This window comes from Cynocephalus volans, chromosome 5 (genome assembly GCF_027409185.1).
Source record: "Cynocephalus volans isolate mCynVol1 chromosome 5, mCynVol1.pri, whole genome shotgun sequence".
Taxonomy (NCBI): Eukaryota; Metazoa; Chordata; class Mammalia; order Dermoptera; family Cynocephalidae; genus Cynocephalus; species Cynocephalus volans.
In genome coordinates, this window is record NC_084464.1 from 70245959 (window position 1) to 70273102 (window position 27144).

At 37.3% G+C, this 27144-nt stretch overlaps 1 protein-coding gene across 1 annotated transcript in view; it reads right to left on the reverse strand.

Moving 5' to 3' along the window:
* Nucleotides 1-27144, reverse strand: part of EYS (eyes shut homolog) — a 1675061-nt gene that overhangs the window by 229132 nt on the left and 1418785 nt on the right. The window contains 1 exon segment of the mRNA XM_063097631.1: nt 10926-11034. Coding sequence (XP_062953701.1) covers nt 10926-11034 — 109 coding nt within the window.

The following is a 27144-nucleotide window of genomic DNA, read 5'->3' on the forward strand; positions in this document are numbered from 1 at the left end:
AAGATAAATATTCATCAATGAATAAATGGATAAAGAATATGTGGTATATAAATACTACAGAATATGATTCAGTCTCATAAAAGAGAGAAGTCTTGTCATATGTTACAACATGGATTACCCTTGAGGACATTATGCTAAGTGAAGCAAATCAGTCACAGAGTACAAATACTGCATGATTCCACCTATATAAAATCATAGAAGCAGAAAGTGGTCAGAGGCTGGAGGGAGAGGAAACTGGAAAGTTGTTGTTTAATGGGTATAGTGTTTCAGTAATGCTAGATGAAGAGTTCTAGAGATCTGTTCTACAACAATGTTCATAAAGTTAATACTGTACTGTACACTTAAAAATTTGTTAAGAGGTTAGACCTCATGTTATGTGTTGTAAACCACAATAAAAAAAGAAAATAATATCATACATAACGAAATGTGAGTTACATGGAAGAGGTAATACTTGCAATAGAATGATTAAGGGAAAATGGGATATAAAATGTTGTGAGACAGCATAGTTTTTGGTTAATAATACGGACTCTGTAGTGAAAATGTATGTGTTTGAATCCCAGAACAGCTGTGTGATCTTGGGCAGAAAATTCAAACTCTCTGTGTCTTTAATTTCCCCCCTCTGTATTTGTAGATAATACTAGTTAGTATTCATCTCATAGATTTTTGGTAAGGATTAAATGATTTAAAAGATGAAAAGTGCTCAGAAAAGTGTCTGGGACATAGTCAATGCTGTCTTTGTTAGCTATTAGTAGTAGTACAATTAAAAATACATTTTTACTTTTTAACTTCTAAATTCAAAAAAAAGAATTCTCTTCAAGTTAATATAGGTATTGGAGATCCAATCAACATGGCAGAATAGACGGTCTGCAGCATCACTCTCTCCCACAAACCAACCAAATTTACAGCTATAAAAACGTAACATCAGCCAAGCCAGGGCCACTGGAGCTCAAGGAAAGGGGAGGAGAGACCTACGGAGTTCATGAAGGTGGGAGAAACCACGATTAGAGAAAGAAAAAGCTGCTGTGAGCATTTTGGGCTGTGGCTGCTTTAAGGCTCGAGCTGCTGAGCACATGGTGCAGGAGCTGGCAGAAGCCACAGCTGCGCCCTTCAGATGGAGTTACTTGGAGGCAGCAGGAGAGAAGAGGGCCTTGGTGGCCCCCAGGACACCAAGACTGCTAATAGGGTTCTTGTGAACCCACGCAGTAGTGAGGAACCAGAACAGCTGAAAAAGGGGAGCCATTCAGAGGGTTGTGAGTCATGGCAAGGGGCCAGCACAGGGCCCATCCCAGGGGAAGCATTTGCAGCACAGGCAGTGGGAGAGACAGGCCCATCAGGAGAACACTAGGACACAGCAAGGACAGCTGATCTGCCTCCAATCAGCATAGGACCACTCAGAGGAGACTGGTCGGGAGTGCAGAATTGCATGGGGTGCGGTTTGCTGTGGAAGCTCAGGCCCAGATCGGGGATTCTGCAGGGCACAGATCAGCCGGGTCTCCAGAGAGCTGGAAGTGCTTATGGGGTCGACCATTAAACCCTGAGCTGCACAGGGGGACTTCCCTGGAGAAACAGCAGCAAAGTAGCAAATTAAACAACCACACAGCTCAAGTACTGGTTCCCACAGGAAGTTTCCCCATGTTAGAAGCAAAGGATAAAAAATTAGTTCCGGCCCAAGCACACCACCAGCACTTTGGGGCCTGCCTGGGAACTAGAGGCTTTGATCTGGGGACCATCCACTTCCAGGCAAACTGCACCAGTGCCTCAGGGCCAGCCTGGGGACCTGAAGCATGGAGAAGGGGACTGGACCCCCCCCTTCCCACAACCAGGCACACCACACCAGCACCTTGGGGTCTGCCCAGGGACCCGAGGCAAGAAGGGGACCGAACCTCTCTCCACAACCACGCACACTGAGCCAGCACCTTGGGGCTCACTCAGGGACCCGAGGCATGGAGTTGAGGACCAGACCACCTTCCCACAACCAGGCACAACATGCCAGCACCTCAGAGCCCACCTAGGGACCCAAGGCATGGAGAAGGGGACTGGACCTCTCTCACACAACCAGGCACACTGCACCTGTGCTTCAGGGCCTTCCCGGGGACCCGAGGCAAGGAGAAGGGGACTGGACCCACAACCAGGCACAACATGCCAGCAACTCAGAGTCCACCCAGGGACCCAGGGCGAGGAGAAGGGGAATAGTCCTCTCTTCCACAACCAGGCACACCAAGCCAGCGCCTCGGGGCCCACCCATGGTCCCAGGACATGGAGAGGGGGACCAGACCACCCTCCCACAACCAGGCACACCACACCAGCACCTTGGGGCCTGCCTGGGAACCCGAGGCAAGGAGAAGGAGACTGGACCTCTCTCCCACAACCAGGCACAACATGCCAGCACCTTGGAGCCCAACCAGGGACCCAGGGCATGAATAAGGGGACCGGACCACCCTCCCACAACCAGGCACAACATGACAGCACCTCGGGGCGCACTTGGGTATCCAAGGTATGGAGAAGGGGACCGGATCCTCCTCGCACAACCAGGCACACTGCGCCAGTACCTCAGGGCCCGCCCAGGGACCTGAAACATGGAGAAGGGGACTGGACCCCTCTCCCACAACCAGGGACCTTGGAGCCTGCCCAGGGACCAAAGGCATGGAGAAGGGGACCAAACACACTGCACAATCAGGCATACCGCCAGTGCCAAGGAGCATGCCAAAAACAGCACCTCCATGTGGGTGGCCCACCACAGCCACCATAATAACCATGGCTGCTGCAAAAGTGGCTAGATGCCACAGCCACCATGCAGATGGCCCACCAACCACTGGAGTGCATTCACACAAGAAGAGTAACCAGCAGAGACAAAGAAAAGAAGAGGATGTCTCTTTCCTCAAAACCCATTTCAGAGTGACAAGAGAAGCATCTGCTCTATGATAATATTGGGGGACCTGATCACATCTCTCCGCATTGGACAGATCATCTAGGAAACAAGTTAACAGAGTAACCATTATTCTTTCAGAAGGAGAGAAGAAATCTAGGGCAATTGGGGGGGGGGAGGGAATAGGAGAAGGGGAGAGGTTGGACAAGGGGCATACAGAATAATTATGATTTGTAACAATATATGTGCTAGGAATATTGATTTAATCAACATATCTCAATGTTCAACCCCCCAAAATATGTATAATCGATTTTGATTCAATAAATAAAATTTATTTAAAAAAATATATATAGGTATTTTCTCTTATTTAATTAGTAATATTATTTTTGAGATTTAATCCTCTTGGTTTCATTCTGGCTTTGTTATGGGTTCATGCATTCAAAAATACCATTTTGTACATAATGATACTTTGAGTATAGTTACCAATCCCTACTAGATTATAATGAGCAGAGGCAGTGCTAGATCTTTTTTGATAGTATGTGCAAAAGTCCATGACTCTTAAAATTAAAAGATTTCAGCTTGCAAAATTTGTAGTTCTTTTTTTCCTTTAATTTAATTTAATTTTGTCAATATACAATGTGGTTGATTATTGTTGCCCATTACTGAAACCTCCCTCCCTACTCCCTCCCAACAACCTCTTATCTGTTTGCTTGTTGTATCAACTTCAAGGAATTGTCATTGTTGTGTCTTCTTCTCTCCTCCTCACCATTTATTTGTGTATTTATTTATTTATTTTTAGCTCCCACAAATAAGTGAGAACATGTGATATTTCTCTTTCTGTGCCTGACTTGTTTCACTTAATATAATTCTGTCTAGGTCCCTCCATGTTGTTGCAAATGGCAGTATTTCATTCGTTTTTTATAGCAGAGTAGTATTCCATTGTGTAGATATACCACATTTTTCTGTACATACTCATCTGATGATGGGTATTTGGGCCAGTTCCAACTCTTAGCTACTGTAAATAATGTCGCAATGAACATTGGAGAACAGGTATACCTTCGACTTGATGATTTCCATTCCTCTGGGTATATTCCAAGCAGTGGGATAGCTGGGTAATATGGTAGATCTATCTGCAATTGTTTGAGGAACCTCCATACCATTTTCCATAAAGGCTGCACCATTTTGCAGTCCCACCAACAATGTATGAGAGTTCCTATTTCTCTGCAACCTTGCCAGCATTTATCATTCACAGTCTTTTGAATATTAGCCATGCTAAATGGGGAGAGATGGTATCTCAGTGTGGTTTTGATTTGTATTTCCTGAATGCTGAGTGATGTTGAGCATTTTTTTCATATGCTGTTGGTCATTTGTATATCTTCCTTTGAGACATGCCTATTTAGGTCTTTTGCCCATTTTTAAATTGGGTTATTTGTTTTTTTCTTGTAAAGTTGTTTGAGTTCCTTGTATATTCTGGATATTAATCCTTTGTCAGATGTATATTTTGCAAATGTTTTCTCCCACTCTGTTGGTTGTCTTTTAATTCTGTTAATTGTTTCTTTTGCTGTGCAGAAGCCTTTTAGTTTGATCTAATCCCATTTATTTATTTTTCTTTTGGTTGCCCGTGCTTTTGGGATCGTATTCATGAAGTCTGTGCCCAGTCCTACTTCTTGAAGTGTTTCTCCTAAGTTTTCTTTAAGAAGTTTTATTGTTTCAGATTAAATCTTTAATCCATTTTGAGTTGATTTTAGTATATGGTGAGAGGTTTGGGTCTAGTTTCATTGTCCTGCATATCGATATCCAGTTATCCCAGCACCATTTGCTGAAGAAGCAGTCTTTTCCCCAGGGTGTAGGCTTGGTGCCTTTGTCAAAGATCAGATTTCTGCATTCTCTATTCTATTCCGTTGACCAAGTGTGTCTGTTTTTATGACAGTACCATGCTGTTTTGTTTATGATAGCTTTGTAGTATAGTTTAAAGTCAGGTAGTGTTATGCCACCAGCTTTATTTTTTTGCTCAGAATTGCTTTGGCTATGCATGGTATTTTGTTATTCCATATAAATGTCAGGATAGCTTATTCCATTTCTGAGAAAAATGTCATTGGAATTTTGATGGGGATTGCATTGAATTTGTATATCACTTTGGGTAGTATGGAAATTATCACAATGTTGATTCTTCTAATCCAAGAGCATGGGATATCTTTCCATCTTGTGTTCTCTTTGATTTCTCTTAGCAGTGGTTTGTAGTTCTCATTATAAAGATTTTTCATAGCTTTGGTTAACTCAATTCCTAAGTTTTTTTTTTTTTTTGGTGGCTATAGTAAATGGGCAAGCTTCCTTGATTTCTCTTTCTGCATGTTCACTATTGGAGAATAGAAACGCTACTGATTTTTGTGTGTTGATTTTGTATCCTGCAACTTTGCTGAAATCATTTATCAACTCCAAGAGTTTTTTTTTGTGGAGGTGTTAGGCTGTTTGATATATAGGATCATGTCATCTTCAAACAGGGACAGTTTAACTTCACCTTTTCCAATCTGGATGCCCTTTATTTCCTTCTCTGATTGCTCTGGCTAGTACTTCCAACACTATGTTGAATATGAGTGGTGAGAGTGGGCATCCTTGTCTAGTTCCTGTTCATAAAGAAAAAGCTTTCAGCTTTTCCCCATTCAAGATGATATTGGCAATGGGTTTATCTTTTATGGCTTTATTTATGTTAAGATACTTTCCGTCTATACCTAACTTGTAGAGAATCTTTATCATGTATGAGTTTTGAATTTTAGCAAATGCTTTTTGTGCATCTAGAGTGATGATCATATGGTCCTTTTGTTTGATTTTATTGATATGGTGTATCACATTTATTGATTTGTGTATGTTGAACCAACCTTGCATCCCTGGGATGAATCCCATTTGGTCATGGTGTATAATTTTGCATATGTGTAGCTGTATTCTGTTAGCTAGTATTTTATTGCAGATTTTTGTGTCTATATTCATCAAGGATATTGGCCTGTAGTTTTCTTTTTTAGTTGTAACTTTACCTGGTTTTGGTATCAGGGTGATGTTTGCTTTATAGAATGATTTTGGGAGAACTGCCTGTTTCAAACTTTTGGAATAGTTTGTAGAGAATTGGTGTCAATTCCTCTTTGAATGTTTGGTAAAATTCTGCTGTGAATCCATCTGGTCCTGGGCTTTTCTTTGTTGGGAGCCTCCTGATAACAGCTTCAATCTCCTTTATTGTATTGGTCTGTTCAGATTTTCTACGTCTTCATGGTTCAGTTTTGGCAGCTTGTGTGTGTCCAGAAATTTATCCATTTCCTGCAGATTTTCAAATTTGTTGGCATATAGTTGTTTATAGTAGTCTCTAGTGATTCCTTGTATATTAGAGGTATTAGTTGTAATATCATCTTTTTTTGTTTCTAATTTTTGTTATTGGTGTGTTCTCTATTCTTTTTATAGTTAGCCATGCTAATGGTTTGTCAATTTTATTTATCTTTTCAAAAAACCAACTTTTCGATTCTTTGATCTTTTGTATCATTTTTTGGGTTTCAGTTTCATTAAGTTTTGCTCTGATCTTAATGATTTCTTTCCATCTGCTAACTTTGGTTTTGGATTGTTCTTGTTTTTCTAGTTCTTTAAGGTGAAGTAGTAGATTGTTCACTTGCCATCTTTCCATTCTTCTGAAGTAAGCATTTAATGCGATAAATTTCCCCCTTAGTACTGCTTTTGCAGTATCCCACAGGTTTTGGTATGATGTATCATTGTTTTAATTAGTTTCAATAAATTTTTTGATTTCCTGTTTGATTTCTTCTTGGACCCATACGTCATTAAGTAGAATGCTGTTTAATTTCCATGTGTTTGTATAGTTTCCAGAATTTCATTTGTTATTGATTTCTAATTTTAATCCATTGTGGTCTGAGAAAATACATGGCCTAATTCCCATTTTTTAAAATTTGTTGATACTGATTTGTGATCTAACATGTGACTTATCCTAGAGAACGATCCATGTGCTGATGAGAAGAATGAATATTCTGAGGTTGTTGGGTGGAATGTTCTGTAGATATCTGCCAATTCCAATTGGTCTAGATTGTTGTTTAGATCTTCTGATTCTTTGCTGATTCTTTGCCTAATATTCTTTGCCTAGATTATCTGTCTAATATTGATAGTGGGGTGTTCAGGTCCCCTGCTATTATGATATTAGTATCTATTTCCTTCTTTAGGTCTTATAGAGTTTGGTTTATAAATCTGGCTGCTCCAACATTGGGTGTGTATATGTTTATGATTGTTACATATTCTTGATGGATCAATCCTTTAAACATTATATAGTGGCCCTCATTATCTGTTTTTATGGTTTTTAGTTTAAAGTCTATTTTATCAGATATAAGAATAGCTACTCCAGCTCATTTTTCATTTCTGTTTGCATGGTAAATCTTTTTCCATCCTTTCACTCTTAGTCTATGTGATTCTTTATAGTTGAGGTGGGTCTCTTGAAAGCAGCATATGGTTGGGTCCTCCTTTTTAATCCAGTCAGTCAGTCTGTGTCTTTTGATTGGGGAATTTATTCCTTTTACATTAACAATTGTTATTGAAAAGTGTTGATTTACTCCTAGCATTTTATTGATTTTCGTTTTGATGTCTTAAGTGTCTTTTGTTCTTTTCTTTCTGATTTACTGTTTATCTTCTGTATTTGTTAGTTTCTTGTGTTGTAGATAAACTTTTTTTTTCTCTTCATTGTTGGCATTTTTATTTTACTAGTGGGTTTTGATTTTTCTTCAGTTTTTATGGCAGTGGTAGTTATTTTTCAGGTACCAGATCCAGTCCTGCCTTGAGAATTCCTTGTAAGGGTGGGCATGTGGTAGTGAACTTCTGCAGTTTTTGTTTGTCTGAGAAATATACTATTTGCCCTTCCTTTTGGAAGGATAGCCTTGTGGCATAGAGTATTCTTGGCTGGCAATCTCTGTCTTTTAGTATTGTGAATATATCATCCCATTCCTTTCTGGCTTTTAGGGTTTGTGATAAAAGTCTGATGTTAGTCTGATTAGAGCTCCCTTATAGGTGATTTGACACTTCTCTCTTTCAGCTTTTAAGATTCTCTCTTTGTCTTTGAGTTTTGCCAATTTGACTATAAAATATCTTGGAGAAGACCTTTTTTGGGTTGTATACAGTTGGCGATCTTTGAGCTTCCTGAATCTAAAGATCTGTGTCTTTTCCTATATCTGGGAAGTTTTCTGCTACTATTTTGTTGAATATGTTTTCAATGCAATCTCCTTTTTCCTCCCCTTCTGTAATACCCATGACTTGGATATTTGAGTGCTTAAGGTTGTCTGATATCTCTCTTAGATTTTCTTCAATGTTTTTAATTTTTCCTTTTTTTTTTGTCTGCCAGTGTTATTTCAAACAGCCCATATTCGAGGTCAAAAGTTCTCTCTTCTGTTTCTGCAAGCCTGCTGGTTAAACTCTCTGTTGTGTTTTTTTATTTTATTGAATGAATTCTTCAGCTCGGCAAGCTTGGCTACATTCTTTTTCAGAGCACTGATTTCCTTGTACATTTTTTCTTTCAGGTCCTATATACTTTTCCTCACTTCATCGTGTTGTCTAGCTGTGTTTTTTTGTATCTCATTTAGTTTCCTTATAATTATCACTCGAAATTCCTTGTCAGACCTTTCAAGGGCTTCTTGTTCTATAGGATCTAGAGCTTGAGAGTTATTACCCTTTGGTGGTGTAGTTTCTTGATTTTTACACATTTCTGGTATCTTTCCTTTGCTGTTTGGTCATTGTGGCAGGGGATTTCATAGTCCACTGTTTTGACACTATTTTCTGGCTAGGATACTGCTGGGGCTGTCAATTTGGCATGGTTGCTTCAGTGTTTGTTCAGTCACCCACTGGTGCCTCATAGGCATGGTCGCCTCGAGTCTTGGGCCTCTCCAGGGAGGTGCCTCTCTGGTCGGCATGCATTCAGCTGGGCTTGGGATGGAGTCTGGTGGTGGCGAGGCCTACCTGCTAGTTTGTGTGCTGGCACCGCAGGGCACGTGGTCTCCGTGGATCTCGGGCCTCTCCAGCAGGGTGCCTCTCTGATTGGTGCACCCTCAGCTGGGCTGGGGATGAAGTTGGGTGGGGTTGGCGAGGCCTACCTGCTGGGTCCTGCACTGGCACCGCAGGGCGTGTGGTCCCTGCAGATCTTGGGCCTCTTTGGTGGGATGCCTCTCTGATTGGCATGCACTTGGCCAGAGGCTCTTGTCAAAATTTGTAGTTCTTATACCTTATTCCACAAATATCCACCATCCTACCAACATAATCATAGAGGAAAAGAAGGTAGCAGAAGGTTTAATTTACAATTGGAAGCCACATCTAGGTGTCCTTCCTCAGACAAAATCCTGCCAGCACTTGCAGGGAAGAAGGCCCCAAAAGGGAACTACATCCCATAGCTGTAGGACTGAGGCCTAGTCTGAGAGAATCCCACTACATATAACCTCCAAAAGGGTGACTGAACTGAGCTTGGGGTTAACACAAGCTAGAAGGCAACAGTGATTCACTCAGACTTTGGAGCACTCGAGTTAGGCTGAACATAAGGAGGCAGAGAGTTGTGAAAGCGTGTGACCCACTGAACTTTAGAGAGTCTAGGTGCATTCTCTCTTTAGCACCTTAAAATTATCCAAATCATTTTCAATTGAAATTATGAATTCTATTCCCATATATTATTCTCCAGGTGTCCACGTGTATCACTTGGGGCATTCTGATCAGTATTTCATTGTCAGACTAAAGATCAAGGATACTGATTTGTCAAAGAGGCTAAAAATATTTCATATTTATTATTTTCAACAACTAAAAGATATTTATTGAGCACTTGTGGAATTCTCTTTATTAAAGATCTGATCCATTAATGCCTAAGTTACTAGCAATATTGTATATTATTCATAAGAAAATATGGAGCTGTCAATTTAAAGAAAATAAATGACTACAAGGAGTTAATAAAGATGTAACCTCACTGAATGCTTTACTTGGATTTTTCAAGACTCCACCACTTGAATATTCTATATCTTGAATCTTAATATTTGGCCCTCTTGGGCTCTAACATGATTTTTTAAAACATGAGAACAATTTTATTCTTGCTCTAACACTCTACTCGAACAATTTTGAATCTGCTGCAGTAAAAAATGAAGAGCAGTAGAGTGTATTATAAAGGAAAAACAAATCGCTGGGAAAGAGAAAGTCTGGGGCCAAGCGAGTCTCTTTCCTTATTACTATAAGTTAAGGACAAGTCTGATTCTTGATTTCCTCAGCCGGAGGAAGGGGATAACCATTTCTGCTTTGCAGGGTTCTTATGAATATCAAATGAGATAAAGTATATGCCTATGTACACTCAACAATAGACTGTATAGGAGAAATGTAAATAAAATGAAATTTCCAGTTTATTAGGGCAGTGCATATCGCCGGCTTTGATGTGTACCAAAATGAACACTTTAGAGCTCTAATTAGACAGATTAACTCTCCATGAGGATCAATGAACCCAAAATTCTGTATCTTCCATATGCTGTGATAAAGTCATACTCAGTAGCAGGTAACCAATCACATCATTAAAACTGAAAAAATTCAACTGTTTGGTCTCTGAAGGGACCGACATCCTCTGTTCTTTCAATCTAGCCTCATTTGATAAAAATTTTCTGGCCAATGCAAATCTAGAAAACTGAGAATGGACTTTGTAACAGCACAGCACAAGTACTACCATATCCTGTAAAAACATGTTTTTAAGAGCTATGTGTATCTTGTTAATCTTTCCCCATTCCTGTGTTTTTTTTTTTTTTTTTAAATCAAGGACAATGTATTAAATCCAAAGTGTTTCAGAATCAATTTATTATTAAATTTAATAAAACTTTTATAGTATCAGGAAACTTTAAATATATTTAATTACATCTAAAGTATAAGATGAATTTTCTGGTGCTTTGTTGGGAGTTTTTACAAGAAATCTGTTCAATTAAGAAATATAATTAACGTTTAATAACTTAAAAACAAATACTTATTTGAAAGAGTGAGGGCACTATTAGTGTTTGGAATTGGATATTTGCATGCCTACCTGAGAGACATGGGAAATCTCTGTGTCTTTCTTCTGTATTGGAGGTTTTCCATCTGCAGTCATTTCAAGCATACAAGCAACCCCAGGGCTGCCAACCGGCATTGTGTAGCTAGAAGTAAAATAGAAGAGGCCATTATTGCATGTGCTATTGGCAAGAACAGAGAAACTTCACACATGGCTAGTAAGTACTTCTACAATGAAAGATCTGGATCACAATAATCCTGAAATATGGTCTCAACCAAGTGTGAACATTTTCGAATAGATAAAAGATATATTTCTTTTCTAACACTGCATTTTATTCTCTTTCTCTCCTCCTGACTTTAAATCAGAACTTGAAATGCTTTCAGAAAGTTCCCCCCTCCACACAAAACAAAAGAGCTTTATGTTTATAAGTAGGTATTGATAAATTTTAAGTGCTAACTGTGGTTGACATATGGTCTCACTTATGTAGGAGATTGTTGGACAAGAACACCAATGTTAAATGATGCTAAACTCCCTAGGTAGAAATTTCCCCTCTCTGGCCTACAGGGGAAATAGAAACGGAATGAGAAATGAAAGGCTGCAAACCCCTGAGCAGGGAGATTACACTGTGATACAGTTATCAGAACTCAGAAAACATGCTGTTAATGTACCAGCTGGTACTTCGTCTCAGAGATAAAGAAAAGAATAAGGTTAAGGGAATTTGTAGAATGAATAGCAAAATGGTCAATACACAATTGAAAATTTATCAGAGTTTATAGAAAGATGCAATCAGAAGAAAAAGTACATATACTAAAATACTTGGTAGATTTTTTAAACAGTTCACTTAAAATTCTAAGAAGCAATTCAAATGACATTACCCTGGCTCTTGCTATATGTGACTATAGTAACTTGCACTGTTATGAAGTTTATTCCATAGAAATAATGTTAGAAGTACATTCACTGATATTAATGGTGGATATCTCTGCACACTGAGAGTACTTGATTTAATTAAGCAATCCACTCTTCACTTTTAATTGTGAATGTGGATGATTTTAATTCTCACTTTTGCTTATTTGTGTTTTCTGTTTTGGACAATGAACTCACCTAATGTTTGTTTTTAATTTTGACCAAACTTTCCAGTTTGACTGAGCCTCCTACAGTGTTCCCTGTATATGGAACTTTCAGTGCTAAAATTAGGGAAGTTCCTGGCAACCAGGAGCAGTTAGACATACTATTTTAAAACAAAATTTTTATTAGACAATTATAGATTGAATAATTTACTAGTACTTTTTCTTAAAATAACTTTGTAGACTTAATCGAACGGAAAAAGAAGCTCAAATCCCTCCTTTTCCCTCTGCCCTCCAAAAGGCACAATGTCAGGCCGTTCCTTCTGCCCCCTTATCTGGAAATACAAATCTGATATGGTTCTTCCAGCAAATCATTCCACTGATTTTTGGGCCTCCACTCTAGTTTACCAAGATCACTTCTGATTCAGATCAGATCACTGGTGAACATTTCTTGAATTTTAAGAGTTTCCCATTTGTGTGAACTGTGTATTATGGGAATGTATGAAGAACACTTGCCATCTTTGTTAACATTGTGGATATGGCCAGGTTGACAGAAACAGGTGCTTTATACTGAAGGTGGAGGGAAGAGCCCTCAGAGAATGCACGGCTTTACTGACTCATAGTGAGATTTCTCTTTGTTTCATTCAGGGCTTGTTGAAATCTAAGCCTGAACTGCAGTTCTACAAAAGAAAGCCACTCTATGCTATTTGCTGTCTGTTATTCCTCTTTTTCTCCCCCTGACTCTTCAATAAATGATTGGTTCTACTGTCTGCTTAGTTTATATGCCATTTTTGAAAATGATATTTTAACTTCACCCAAGTTTTTTTCACATGTAGATTATTATCACGTTCACTTTTATGATTTCTCATATTTGCTTATAGACAAAATCAAGTCATAAGAAACAAAAAAAATGCTCTATAAACAAATTAGACATTATACCACATAAATCATTTGAGGAAAAATCTAACTGCCTATCCCTTGTGCCTCTCAAGTATTGCTGAGGCCAGCTGAGTCTAATGATTTAAAGACTCAAGGATCATATTTTGAGAGAATCCATTGACTGGCTGAGTGATCTTAGGCAAACCACTTAACCTTTCTTCCCTGAAGTGTGATTATCCACAGAAGGGAGATAATCATTTTTAGCTCATAAATGGTTAGTGAGAATCACATTATTTAATGTACATAAATCATTCAGTGTTAATATTAAAATCCAAGTTAAAGCAATTATTTGCTGACTAGACAGGGATCTCTAAAGAGATTTTTGTGAAAATAAATTACACAGTCAAGTTGAAGTGTTCATCTTCTTCTACTAATATTGCTTATAATGGAATTCAAAATCAAATACTGAAATCACATTATTGTCAAATCTAAAACTTGATGAAAGAGTTTTTTCCCAGTGTCCTTAACATTCTTGTCCTTTCAATTTATAATCTTTCTGTATGATAAGCAATACAGGTGGAAACATTTTGATTTGAAGAAGACAATTTACTTGCAAACTTTTAGAAGGCCTTCTCAAACTAGAAACTCAGGGTATCCTAAACCAAAAGAAGGGTTGTAAAAAAAGTAAAAAATGAAGAGTGGATTGCATAATTAAATCAAGTACTCTTATGTAATCGAATGCTATCCAGTTCTTAAACAAGAGTTAAAAACTAATAAATAATGACATGGAAAGATACTTGTGTGAAATAGAAAAAGAGATAAAGACAATTTGGATCACATGGCATCATTTTTTACAGACATATGCACAGAGATAATACCAGAACTACTTTCACTGATGTCAACATCGGCTATTTCTGTATGCTGGGAATGTGCATGATTTTTGATTAGTTGTTGCTTATTTGTATTTTTTAAATTTTGGACATTGAACATGTAACATTTTTCAATTTCAGTTCTTAAGACAAAAATTAAGTTTTTATAAATATCAAAAGGATTATATAATTTATTAGCATTTTTCTATTGTTTTCTGGATTCCATGCCTTCCTTTCAGGTATACCCACCTATCTTCTTGCTAAGTACATCTTTAATAGTTCTTACACCTGTGGACAATAAACTCAGTCACATCATGTTTCATATGATAATAGTTTATGCATAAAATTTTAGATTTGTTTTTTATTTATTTTATTTTGTTTATTTATTGAAACATAATTGATAATATATATCTGTGGGGTACTATGTTGAATATTTATACCTACGTATAATATGTGATGCTCAAACCAGGATGATTAGTGTATTCACCATTACACAATGTGATCAGAACTTTAAACTCAATACCTGATTATTTTCTGCAATCTATTGCTGATGTGAAGTCATTATCAGTTCAATTTAAAAGCTGTTCTTTTCTTACTTTACCTTTTCTGTCTGGCAGCTTTAAGATCCTGTCTTTATCTAAGATAATGAGTCTAGAGGTGGATTAATCATTATTCTTCTCAGTACCCTGAGTGTACTTTTGATCTCAAGAATTATATATTCCTTCAGTTCTGGAAAATTCTTATCTGATTCTCACCTCAAATATTGCATTTTGGTATTCCCTGAAATCTATTTCTAGAACTTATATTAGAAATTTTTTGGAAGCCTATTGCTGTTCTCTTAATTTCTTAATCTTACTTTCATTCTCTTAAAAAAAATTATCTTTATTTCTCTGTCCTGTATTTTTCTTAGGAATCAATTTTTTCTTCAACTGCTTCCAGAGTATAGTTTATCCTATCTACTGAGTTTTAAATTTCTGAAGTTATTTTTATTCCTACAATTTTAAGTATTTTCCATATTTTTTATGTTTAATTTCTCTGTTTTGCTTTTCATAATTTCTCTTTTTAAACAAAAGTTATTCCTTCATTTATGCTTTCTAGAATTCTACAAATACATATTTTAGAGTTTTTGTCAGACTGTTCCATAAAAACTGTTATGTCTAGAGTGATTCATGTTCCATTTGCTGATTTGCTTGGTTCCTTTCTCACTAACATCATGTGTTTTGATATTGTGCTGTTCAGGCTCATTTTCAATGTGAAGAACTTTTGGATTTCTCTCTTTTTTCCCACTCTCATTCTCCTTCTCTTATCTTCTGCTGTTCCCAACCCTACTTGCCTAATGAGAACCATACCTGATCCTCTGACACCTAAACCAGAATCTTGGATAATGGATATTTGTTTCTTCTGTCCCGTGGTGATTCTGAAGGTATCTACAGGTCCATTTATACAGCTGACAGAGACTGCTTGGTGTATTCAGGTCGTGATACTTTGGCTGCATTTGTAACAGCCTGAACCGAAGTGACTCCATTTTGTTAAGCTTTTGGATTTAAACACTTGTCCTCTCCTGTAACCCAAACCACATAGCCTGCAGCTAATTGATAGAACACGACTCTTGCTCTCACACTGTACAAAACTAATTAGAGAAAAATTATTAACCCAGATGGCCATTTCTACTAGCTTACTAACCTGACCTTATTTGAGAATAACAGGAAGTGAACCCATGGAGAATGAAATATGACATTGGTCAGCTCCCACCAGGGAAGTTCCTTGACGAAATCTGGAACACTCAAGCATGTCTGCGTATTCCCGCTTGGTCCCCATGAATCAGCTTGCTACCAGCAGACCCCTATAAAACCCTTTGGAAAACCTGGGAGAGGTAGAGATGGTCTTTGAGACATACGTCCACCATTTCCCCAGGCTGGTGGTATTCCTGATTAGAGACTACCTTTCCTTACACCAACTCATGTCTCTCAATTATTGGCTATTAAGCAGTGAGCAAATGGACTTTTGGGGTCTCGATAGCACATTCTGTTGTTTTCCTGGGCTGGCAGCTTGCTAAAAGTCAGAATCCCAGATGGCCATCTCTCTCTCTCTCTCTCTCTCTAGATATCTGTATATAGATACATATATATATACATACACATATATTCCTCCCTCTCCTATATTTAATCTTCTATCTATCATCTTTATATATCTAAATCTATATTAATCTATAACTATGTCTACATGCATATCTATTTAAATTCTTTCACAAGTATTCTTGACAGTAGTTTTAGTTCCCTTTACCCTACAGGAGCTGAGCTTTCCTTTTCTAGACTTACATCTTGGCAAACATACAGTATTAGCTGTTTTGCTGCTTTGCATTTTTATCTGTTTCTTGTCTAGGGAGATGCTTGTCCTGTTTTTGAACTTGCCTTTATGTTTTTAGTTGTCTATTTTAAACTTTCTTTATTGTTGCTATGTGTTTGACACTGAGGAGGAATATCAAAGTGTGAAGTTAGAGTCATCTTGACCAGAAGTTTCATAAATTTTTTTGTAATAAGAAAAGACAGCAGTAAAAGATCAAACTAATTCTTTCCCTTTCAAGAGCCATGTAAATAGAAAGTTATCTTTAATATGTGAGAAGCAGAATGAAGAAAAATTAAACAAGCCATTTGGAGGTAACTTGATGATTTTGTAAGCTTTAAATTAGGAAGGACTAATTTCTTTGGCTTTTTCCATCTCAGATTTGTTTTTTGCTAAAGGCATTTGAATGCATCTGTCTCACAGTGTTTTCCAGAGGCATATTTCAAAAGCACATAAGTGAAGTGGTTTGCTTTTCTTCCAGAGAGAAATAGGAAGTATGGATTTTTTTCTCTCTAAGGTACCTATGTTTGATTTGTCAGATCTGGGAGTTATATGAGTCACTGGCATTAAACAATAATGAAATTAAATGCTTTAGAGAACTATTGCAGTGCTATTCTCAAGGCACACAAAACATAGTCCATGTATAATTGCAGCACAAAGCCATGGTATAACAGTAACAAAACTGAATAGCACCAACTGCTTCCAGGGAATATTGCAAAATTAGCAATAATACTGAATGTTTTCACTGGTGCAAAACAGAAATGTTCTTTTCTCGTATGACTAAGCTTAGCTATTACTCAGCAATGATGCTAGCTTTTTTATTTTGGATTTTGGGTTTGAATTAACTTTGCTAATAAGTTTCTTTTCTTTTTCTTTTTTTTTTCTTTTTTCTTTTCTTTTTTTTTTTTTTTTTTTTTTTTACCTCAGTTAGACTTTAAAAGTGAATGCAAAACCAGTTATCTATTTGCAATATAGATCACAGCTAAGTGAATTTCTAGATTAGTAACTATTGAATTTCTAACTGGTAATAACTAACCTTAATGTTTACCAAGTGAATGGAAGTCTATTTATTGCTCTGAAGCAAATGGACCTTGAGAGCTTGTTTGGAGGTTCTAGCAGGGGAGCGCAGCTACTCGTATACCCTTGACCGAAGAACGGTCCTCTCCTCTAGCGGGGAAGGTCGTCCTCTTCGACCGAGCGCGCAGCTTCGGGAGGGACGCACATGGAGCGGTGAGGGAGGAAGGGGACACCCGCCTAGCCAGCCAGATCAGCCGAATCAACCCTGGCGATCAATGGGGTGACAGATGTCGCAGCCAGATCGCCCTCACATCCAGCTCTGAAGCAAATGGATAGCCTGTGCATTAAGCATTAGCTCAGAATTTTCATTTAAAAGAATCTTCTTAGTCTAGATTCAAGACTGAGAGACAGTATAAAATTTCAGTTACTAGCAACTATGATTTCCATGTTCAGCCAGAAGTTCTAACTGAGTTGTGACAGCTAGCCCTGCATGAGAATAGCTGGGATGGGAGACTCACAGCCCAGACTCAACATCAGCAGAGGGCAGTAAAGGCACGCGGCAGAGATGGAGGCACCAAAAGGCATCTGGTCTCTACGAAGACTAACTTAGGATCTAATTGATAGTGTGATTGTTTTAGCTCCCTGTTTGTAACAGGAAAACATGAGAAAATATATTTCAAAGATTATACATCAGACAATATGGATGAAACTGTCCAGAGACATATAGCTTTCCTTTCCAATTTATGTATCTAATGTGATTGTCATGGCTGTGTGAGCAAATTTAAGAAAATGCCATTTAAGAGGATGATAGTATTCATACAGCTCTATCAACATAGCCATATTTCTTGAGGTTGTCAGTGCAACCCAATACAATCTAAATGTTAAAACAGTGTAAAAACAGGATCAGGCACAAAAGCCACAGTGTTAGGTCCTTTGTCAAACAAAAGCAATGTAAACACACCAAAAGCATCCTGAAGCATCCTTTTTTGTCTCGAGTATCAAGGATCTGGCCAGCTTGCTCATACAAACAGCTTGTACAAAGAGGGCTCCATGACCTGTGATAAGTGATCAGCATGAGAACTTCCTGTCTCTGGATGACAGTCAAGAGATGGTAACTGGTTTTAGATTATTTTAGTGAGTCTTTCCTCTGGCTGTCAAAACAGCCTATTATGTACTTAATAATAAATTACAGAGAAAACCAAGCCATTTTCTTGTGAAACACTGATATTAAAGAAAGAATCTATGATAATTTCAGAGGACTGCTGAAGCGGGAGCTTCACTTACACCCTTGATTAACCAGAGCAGTTGTCAAGGGAACGTCCAACCAGCTGTCACGAGATATGGGAGATTTTCCAAGAACTGTGATTTTACTTCTCGCTATACTATCCAATTCATTTGCAATAGGACCCATAGCATATTCTCCAGATTTCAAGCTCTCCTGGAAGTGCCTCTAAAAGTGTAAATGGCCAAAATTTCCTTGCTTTCTTTACCCAGTGAAAACACTCACATAATGACCACGACAATCACACCACCTTTAAATTTGTATACAGAAAGCTTGCTGTTTTTTTTGACCTGACATCCAGCTTTAACCTATCTGAAGGTGACGATGATGAGCGAACCTTAACTGTGTGCTGGAGCAGACTAGTGCTAGCTCACCAGAGCTGATTTTGCACATCTCTTCCCAACTTGATATTCAGTGAATTCGTGCGGGTAGCTTGAAATTGGCCACGGTGGCAGTATTTATGCCAGGCATATTGGCAAAGCCTACAAAGCAGCTCCCCGCCTTTTCCCCTCAGAGCTGGTCCTTAAAAGCCAGCACACAAGTGAGTTTCTTGAACATTTTTTAGTAGCATGTAAGCATTCACTTAGAACAAAGGCATTAAGAAAGTTGCAATGCTCAACTTCACTGTTGGCATTTGGTATTTTAGTAGAAAACATTACCCCTAAAACCTATACATGTTCAGTTTACAAATATCAGAGACATGTTTAGTTTACAAATTCCAGATAGTATTTAATTTTATCCTTTACTTCCAGTACTTATTATTTGCTCAGTTTATTTTTAGCAGTTTTGGGGATATGTTTGTATACAATCTACTGAATATTCAATTAAAACCCAGGAGTTAAAAACATACAGTTGGCCCTTTTTATCCATGGATAGTCTTCTTACCCGTGGATAGCATTGCATCTGTGGATTCAACCAACCGTAGATCAAAAATGATTAAAATAATTCCATGAATTTCCCAGAAGCAAAACCTGAATTTGCTGTGTGCTGAGTAATAGGTTGAATTCAGGTGAATGAAGTAGTGTCTAGGAATTGTATTAGGTATTATTAGCAGTCTAGAGATGATTTAAAGTACAGGGAGGATGTAGGTAGGTTATATGCAAATAGTATGCATGATTTTGTATCAGGGACTTGAGCATCCCCAGATTTTGCTATCTGCAGAAGTCCTGGAACTGATTCCTTATGGATATTGGATGACTGTAATTGGTTTCTGATCCTTTCTTCTCCAACACCTAAATTCATACACATACATATTTTGAGAGAGTAAGGTTTTCCAAGTTGAAAGATCGTATAGAAAAACTAAGTTACAAAATAAGCAGATTACCAGTTTTGAACAAAATGCAATTCTGATGATATTGGCACATGGGAATTCACTCCCTTTAGGCTATAAGTGAAGCTGAAGATAAGTTTTCCTCAGAAAGAGGCCACATGTGTCCTTGACATTTTTTAAAAGATATGTTACAGTGAGATTCTATTTTATAAAATTTTCTTACTTTAACAGTGATTATGTAGTTGCCCTGTTTTCTAAATATTATAGTTTCTATGTGGTTAGTAATGCTTGTAGCATGTAATTTTCTTGGCAGTGCATTTTAACTGAGATTTATGGAAAAACAGAAAATATTTTAACATTTAAATATTTGTCCTATATTATGATTATCCAATAAAGTCAGTAACAATTCTCACTTTTATTTAAAAAAAAAAAATGAAGAGGAAGTAGATGAATAGATACAAAGGATTTAAATTTAAAAGTACTCTCTGAGTCAAGGTTGTGCATATTCTCTTCACCCTACGTATAAAAAGACTGTGGTGTGATCCAGTGAGGCGAGTCTCCAAGCAGTACCTCTTTGGTTTTATATTTCTTTGCCAGCTAGCACACCATCTATGTGTCCTTTGCCTTAACTTATTTAATTTTCTCTGGTCAAAAACATCTGTTTTTCATTCTTATATATAACTTTTAAAATGGTTTCTGAGGTTTTATGTATGCCACTTCCCCCTCTAATGGTCTTTCTTATACACCTTTGCCAAACATGACTTCCCCATCTTTAAAATTTCCCATGAGGAGAGAAAAAGGTCAAGTTAAATTCTTACCCCAAGCAAACTTTCAATTTGGAAATAACCCAGACAAATAAAATTTTAGAAATTCAACCAATATAAAGATAGATGGAATTGACAAATATCTGCCATCTAGACTTAACAATTGAAAGAAGAATCACTAGCCCTTCCTTAGTTTTGAGTCCATTTCTTATTAATAGCTTCCATGAGAGCACTTCTAATTTAAAGATTGAGGGGAATTTAATTGAATAAGTGACATGATGATGAAAATAATGCTTTGTTTTGCACTCTTATAATAGATGCAATACATTCTGGAGCTGTTCTTGATAAGAAAAACAATTACTCTAAATGTTTTGGAATTTTTCCAGAAGATGATATGTGAAACCCTCCAAGTGGAACAGAAATCCCCATCATCTCACATGCTAGTTAGAGATGATTTGAATGTTTTGTTACTTGACACAAATAGCAGACTAAATTGCAAAGTCTAAGGTCTAAGACTCTAGGCCTACAACCACAAAAAAAAAATTTAATAAGCTCTAAAATCTATAATCTGTGTTAATTTTGCTTATTTATGTAGTCTCAACAAAAATGGTTTAAGGCACATTTTAATGTGAGATAAAATGGTAAGAAATAGGATAAAAAAGGAAAATTTTTGTAGCAAAGAATAAAAGAAATTAGTTTTCAGGAAAGTAATCTTAAAAACAAATGAAAATGGATCTATTGGTTCAATAGACAAAGATCAAACGACTTATGTAGGAAACAGCGTGGTAGGTGATGGCAGGTGGTAAAGCAGTTGTCTTCTGAAGGTTTTTACAGGTGGTGAGGAGGAAAGGTAATGTCATTCTTCTAGAGGTCAATTTTCACTGAAACAGAGGGATCACAGCCAAGGCATGACCATCATCAGTATAGGTTAGTGCTAGTGACAGCCGACAGATTTGTGCAACATTTTTAAGACTGCATTCAAACAGAGCTGGCAAGTAGGCTGGGATGATTTTAGTTATAGAACACAAGCTAGGACCTCTTGATCACCAAGCTTATGAGGCAAAAATGAAAGTAGAAACTTCTAAGACTGCCTAGCTTTGTTCCTTCTAGGAAACAAACAAAAAAATAAACAAAATAAAAATCTTTTCTCCCATGTTTAGCATTTTTGCTTTTCTTCTTTGGTGAATCCTAGTTCAGCCTCTGGTGCCTCTGTGCTGCTCTGTCCCACCTCTTGTTACAAGTGACACTTAACCAATTAGGACAGGCTGGAACATGATATTTCAAAGTGATAGAGATCTTCATGGCATATATGCTTTTATCATTAGCAATGCCTCTTACAATGGAATACAATGGAATCATTTACTTTATTTAATAAACATTTATGTACATTTATCGTGAACCAGACATTATCTTAAGTACTTTAACGTATTAAATAGCATCCATCCTATGAAGTAAGTAGAAACATTTTTCACATTTAAAGATGACCAAATTGAGGCACCAAGGGGTTAAGTAATTTGTTCAAGGCCACACAATCCATAAGAGACAGGGGTGGGTTTTGAACCCATAAGTTGTAGCTTCAGAATCTATCCTCTTAGCTGTTGTGCTATACAGCCTTTTTGATTCCTAATGGGGGTAGTATAAATATCTCATCATTTACTTCTAACTACTGATCTACCTATAATTAGCAGCAAATGACTAATTCTTTGGCTTAACTGAGACAGGTAAACTTTACAATTTCCAGAAGGAGAGGGAAACACACTACCACACTCTGTAGTATTGTTGCTGCATTGGTGGCATGTTCCTGGGAGGGTACCTGGAAGAGAATCATTGTGCCTGGCAGAGCTGTGGGAGTGGATTTATTTGGGAATATCTATCATCATCTCTGGGTCCTGGAGGTGGGGGATTTGAGGGGACTGGAGATGTTCAAGAAGTTGCATTATTACGATATGGGATCTCATTTGATTCCATGGTCTGGTGTAAATCAGGTCGTTATATTGTTCCATAGTTGTTTGTTTGTGTCTTTTTTTCTCTCTGGCCTTCTGTTCCTGAGTGAAGCTGTATCTGATTTTCCTTGGTAACCTCAGCAGTGAGCACATTGCCTGATGTATAATGCACATTTGCTGAAGTTAAGTCCATCAACTTGGGTTGTCTGGGACCCAATAGACCAGTGGAACCATTTTTCTTAGAGAAACCATTCTCCTTTACCTGCTGCCTGCCCTACCCACAGCTGAATGAAAATCCTTTCTGCTCACCTGGTGTAAAAGGCTCATTCTTGAGCACATCCACTCATTAATATGAAATGGAAAGAGCAGTCAATGTACTCCTGATGACAGACTCAACTCTGATGTAACTTGTGACTTTGGAAAAGTTACTCAAACCTCTGTGTGTTTCCTGCTAGATAAAGGACTTTATACATTTCCATTCCCCTTCTAAGCCCTTGCACTGTCTTCCATATTGTCCAGTGTTCAGTTATTCTGTATGAGAAATAATGTGCTGAAAATCAGAGATCCATGCTTCAGGCCTCTCATGCTCGTTTGATTATAACCATGCCTTATGTGTAAACCTTGGTGTCAAGTTTATTGCCACTTTGTCCTGAGAAAAGATGTGTGTATACTAGCAGTGTTCAATAGTTAGAATGGAATTCAGACATGACTGAGATTAGAATGTGTATATATTAAATTGTAAGTGGATACTCTATTAAGATATACAGATAATCTAAATGATTTGGTTTAACAAATATCTCAGCTGTGGAGAGGCTATGAAATAGATCAGAAAACAATAGTGTATATTCTCTTTAACATGTTCACGGCGTAGTCTGATTTGACAGGAAACACTGACATAATCAACAAAAATCTATTGCAAACATCTAAAATCTAGTATCTGCATTTATTGCAATTCAAGTAGAGTAATAAAAGCACTCTAGCAGACTGCTGTGAAGTGCAAAGGAGATTAAGTTCACTATTTACCTAGACACTAAGGGTTTCATGGGGTGAATATGGTTGTGGTAGTGACTGGAAAAGAATGGTAAAAATTATTCAACAATTTCCATTACACTACTATATGATATTTTAGAGTCTAAAACATCCCACGCCCATTTGGGAAAGGGATTATATTTACTATCTATAATAAAAAGAAACATACTTGAGTTTTTTTTTTCCAATTGCACATTTTTTTTGATACAAAGTAAATGCAGCAAGCATTTCCATGGTGGGCTACTTTAACTTTGAATCTTCCGATAGTGTTAGATAGTGTATTAATCTTGGAGAGAATAATACAAATGTTAAAACCAGAAATTCTTTATGTCAAAGAAAGAGCTCAATGGTGGGGTTGTAGATAGATGTGGAAACCCCATTCTTGCCTTCAAATATTTCCTGGGAACCCAAGAATTATGATGACTATAGAAGGTCCTCTGCATTACATTGTTAAAATGTAAAGTGAAGAGCAAAGAAGTGTCCACAAATGGGGAGATTTTACCATTCTTGCTATAGGCTTCCTAAGTATCACCTCTATCTCAAAGCATTTTCTGAATTGAGAAAGGGTTCTCATTTTGCCTATATATCAACCAGAGCCTAAAATTACTTAAAGTGATAGTTTGAAAAAGGACACCAAAAAAAAAAAAAAAAAAATACCGTTAGATATAATAAGAATATTAAAATACACAAATTATTAAATGTTTTCTTAAGCCAGGTACCGGGTTCAACACTACAAAGAGTTATCTCAAGGCAGTGGTTCTAGATGAGGGGTTTCCCCCCCTGGGGAACAATTGGCAATCTCTAGAGACATGTTTGTCATAACAGGACATATGGATGCTACTGACATCTAGTAGGTAGAGGTCAGATATGCTGCTCAACACTCTATAATGCATAGGACAACCACTGACAACAAGGATCTAGCTCTATCAACAATGTACATCTTGAGAAACTTTTAAAGTAAAAGCAGGGTGAATATTCAGCAGCTAAATAAATGGTAGGTCCTCTTATAAATAGGAGGAACATTTTTCTACACTGGGTGAATTAAAAAGATTTTATGTTATAACATTTTGTTATTTATAGGCAACGCATTTCCGTGTCCCAAGACTCAAAAGATACTCAAGCATGTGCAGACCAAAGTCTCCCTCCTACCCCATCTCTGGTCTACCCATGTTCACTTCCTGCAGGAACCAGTGTCACTAATTTCTTTCTTACTTATCAAAGGTCCTCTGTGCATCTATAAGAAATTATTTGTGCACTCACACAAACTATATGTATTCTCTGCATTGTGCTTTTGTTATTTAATTCATCTTGGAGATTGTTTTCTATAACAACACGAAGAGTTTCCTCATTATTTCTTTTTTAGATAGCAGAGTATTGCATTGTACATTGTACGTATATTTTCTCTTTACGTAACCACTTTTCTTTCCGTGGATATTTAAGTTATTTTCACTTTTTTTCTGTTACAAATACTGACGCAATGAATAAATTTGTTTATCTGTAGGATAAAGTCCTGTAAGTAGAACTGTCAAATAAGAAAACTTTATGAGATATTTCCCAAATTACCCTTCATCGAAGTTGCACCTGTTTCCATCCTCCCTGGTAATAAATGTATAAAAGGAGTTTGGATGACTTCATAATTTTAAAAATTTGTTCTCATTCTTTATATCTTCTTATCAAAAAATCTTCTGGGAATAAATAAAAGGTGGGCACTCCATATAATATTATGTGTCTATCATGTTTTCATCACTCATGTGTCCAGAATCTGCTCATGGGAGATTTTTTTTTCTAATCTGTTTTTATTGTGGTAAATATGTATAACATAATAGAGTTTACCGTTTTACTATTTTTAAGTATACAATTCAGTGGCATTAAGAACTTTTACAACGTTGTGCAACTACTACCACTATTTTCATCACTCCAAACTCTGTAACCCTTAGGCAAAAATTCCCCATTCTGCCTTCCCCCAGCCCCTGTCAACCTCTAATCTAATTTCTGTCTTTATGAGTTTGTCTGTTCTAGATATTTCATGTAAGTGGAATCATACTTATTTATTTGTGTCTGGATTATTTCACCTAGCATAATGTTATCATGGCTCATCCATGTTGTAACATGTATCATAGATTCATTTCTTCTTTTAGGCTGAATAACCATATTTTGTTTATCCATTCACCTGTTGATGGATGCTAGTGTTGTTCCTGGCTTTTGGCTATTGTGAACAATCCTGCTATGAGTAGTGACATACAACTATCTGTTTGAGTCCTATTTTCAATTCTTTTGGGTACTCTATATACCTAGGGTTAGAATTTGGGGTCACAGAGAAATTGTGTGTTTAACTTTTTGGGCAAATATCAAATTGTTTCTTACAGTGGCTCTACCATTTTGACATTCTTACCAGCAGTGTGCAAGGGTCCCAATTTCTCCACATTTTCACCAACACTTGTTACTTTCTATTAAAAAAAATTATGGCCATTTTAGTATGTGTGAAGTGGTATCTCACGTGGTTTGATTTGCTTTTCCCTACTGACAAATGGTCTTGAGCATCTCTTCATGTGCTTATTGGGCATTAAAGAAAATAAACTGTTTTTCTATACTACCAACACTCCTGACACCAAATGTGTGGGTTTTCCACATCAAGCAGTTCTCCAGTTCTCTGTAGATACCCATTAGCTCGATTTTGGCACCACACGAAGTTATGGGCTCAGTCTCACCAGACTGTGCCTCACTTCAGATGTCACCACAAGTATGGGGTCCTCAGGTTATTCACATTCTGTCTGGCATGGCTACAAACTTGAGGTGCCCATGTCCTGCTCCTCAGTTTCAATAATTTGCTATTCTGACTCACAGAACTAAAGGAAGCACTTTATTTACATTACTGTTCCATTATAAAGAATATAACTCAGGAACAGCCAAAAGGAAGAGATGCATAAGACGAGGTATGAGGGGGTGTGGAACATTCATGTCCTCTTCAGGAATTCCACCCTCCCAGCATCTCAATATGTACACAAACCCAGGAGGTCTCTGGGTTGTTTAGAGTTTTTCTGGGTCTCTTTTTGTTTAGAGTTTTTACAGAGATTCCACTGCCTAGGCATGATTGATTAAGTCATTAGCCATTGGTGATTAACTCAATCCTCAACCTCTTTCTCCTCCCTGGAGGAGATTCCAAGAGCCTTGGACACTCTTGTCTCGGGAATCAGGGGCTAAGACAAAATGTTATAACACAAAATGCTCCTATCACTCCTATTACTAAGGAAGTTATAATGATTTTAGAAGCTCTGTGCCAGAAACTGGAGACAGAGACCAAATTTATATTTCCTATTATGTCACAGTCATCTATATGTCTTCTATGTGTCTATTTAAGTTCTTTGTGCATCTTTTAATTGGGTTGTTTGCCTTCCTGCTCCTCTTTCTCATACATTGATTCAAAACACTTCTCAAATAAATTTTCATCCATTCATTACAAGTCTGCTTCCTTCAGAGAAGACAGGGTCCTTACACCTTAACAGGTATGTAGCTATTAAATGTGATTTCCTGATGATTTTGGAAAGACATGATATTTTACCTTTTTAAGAGGAATGGAAATCATCATGTAGAAGGGATACCTGCACTCCCATGTTCTTGCAACTCTATTTACAACAGCCAAAATATGGAACCAACCTAAGCATCCATTGACCGATGACCGGATAAAGAAAATGTGGTATATATGCACAATGGAATACTATTCAGCCTTAAAATAAAACGAAATTCTGCCATTTGGAGCAAAATGGATGAGTCTGGAGAAAATTATAAGGGAAATAA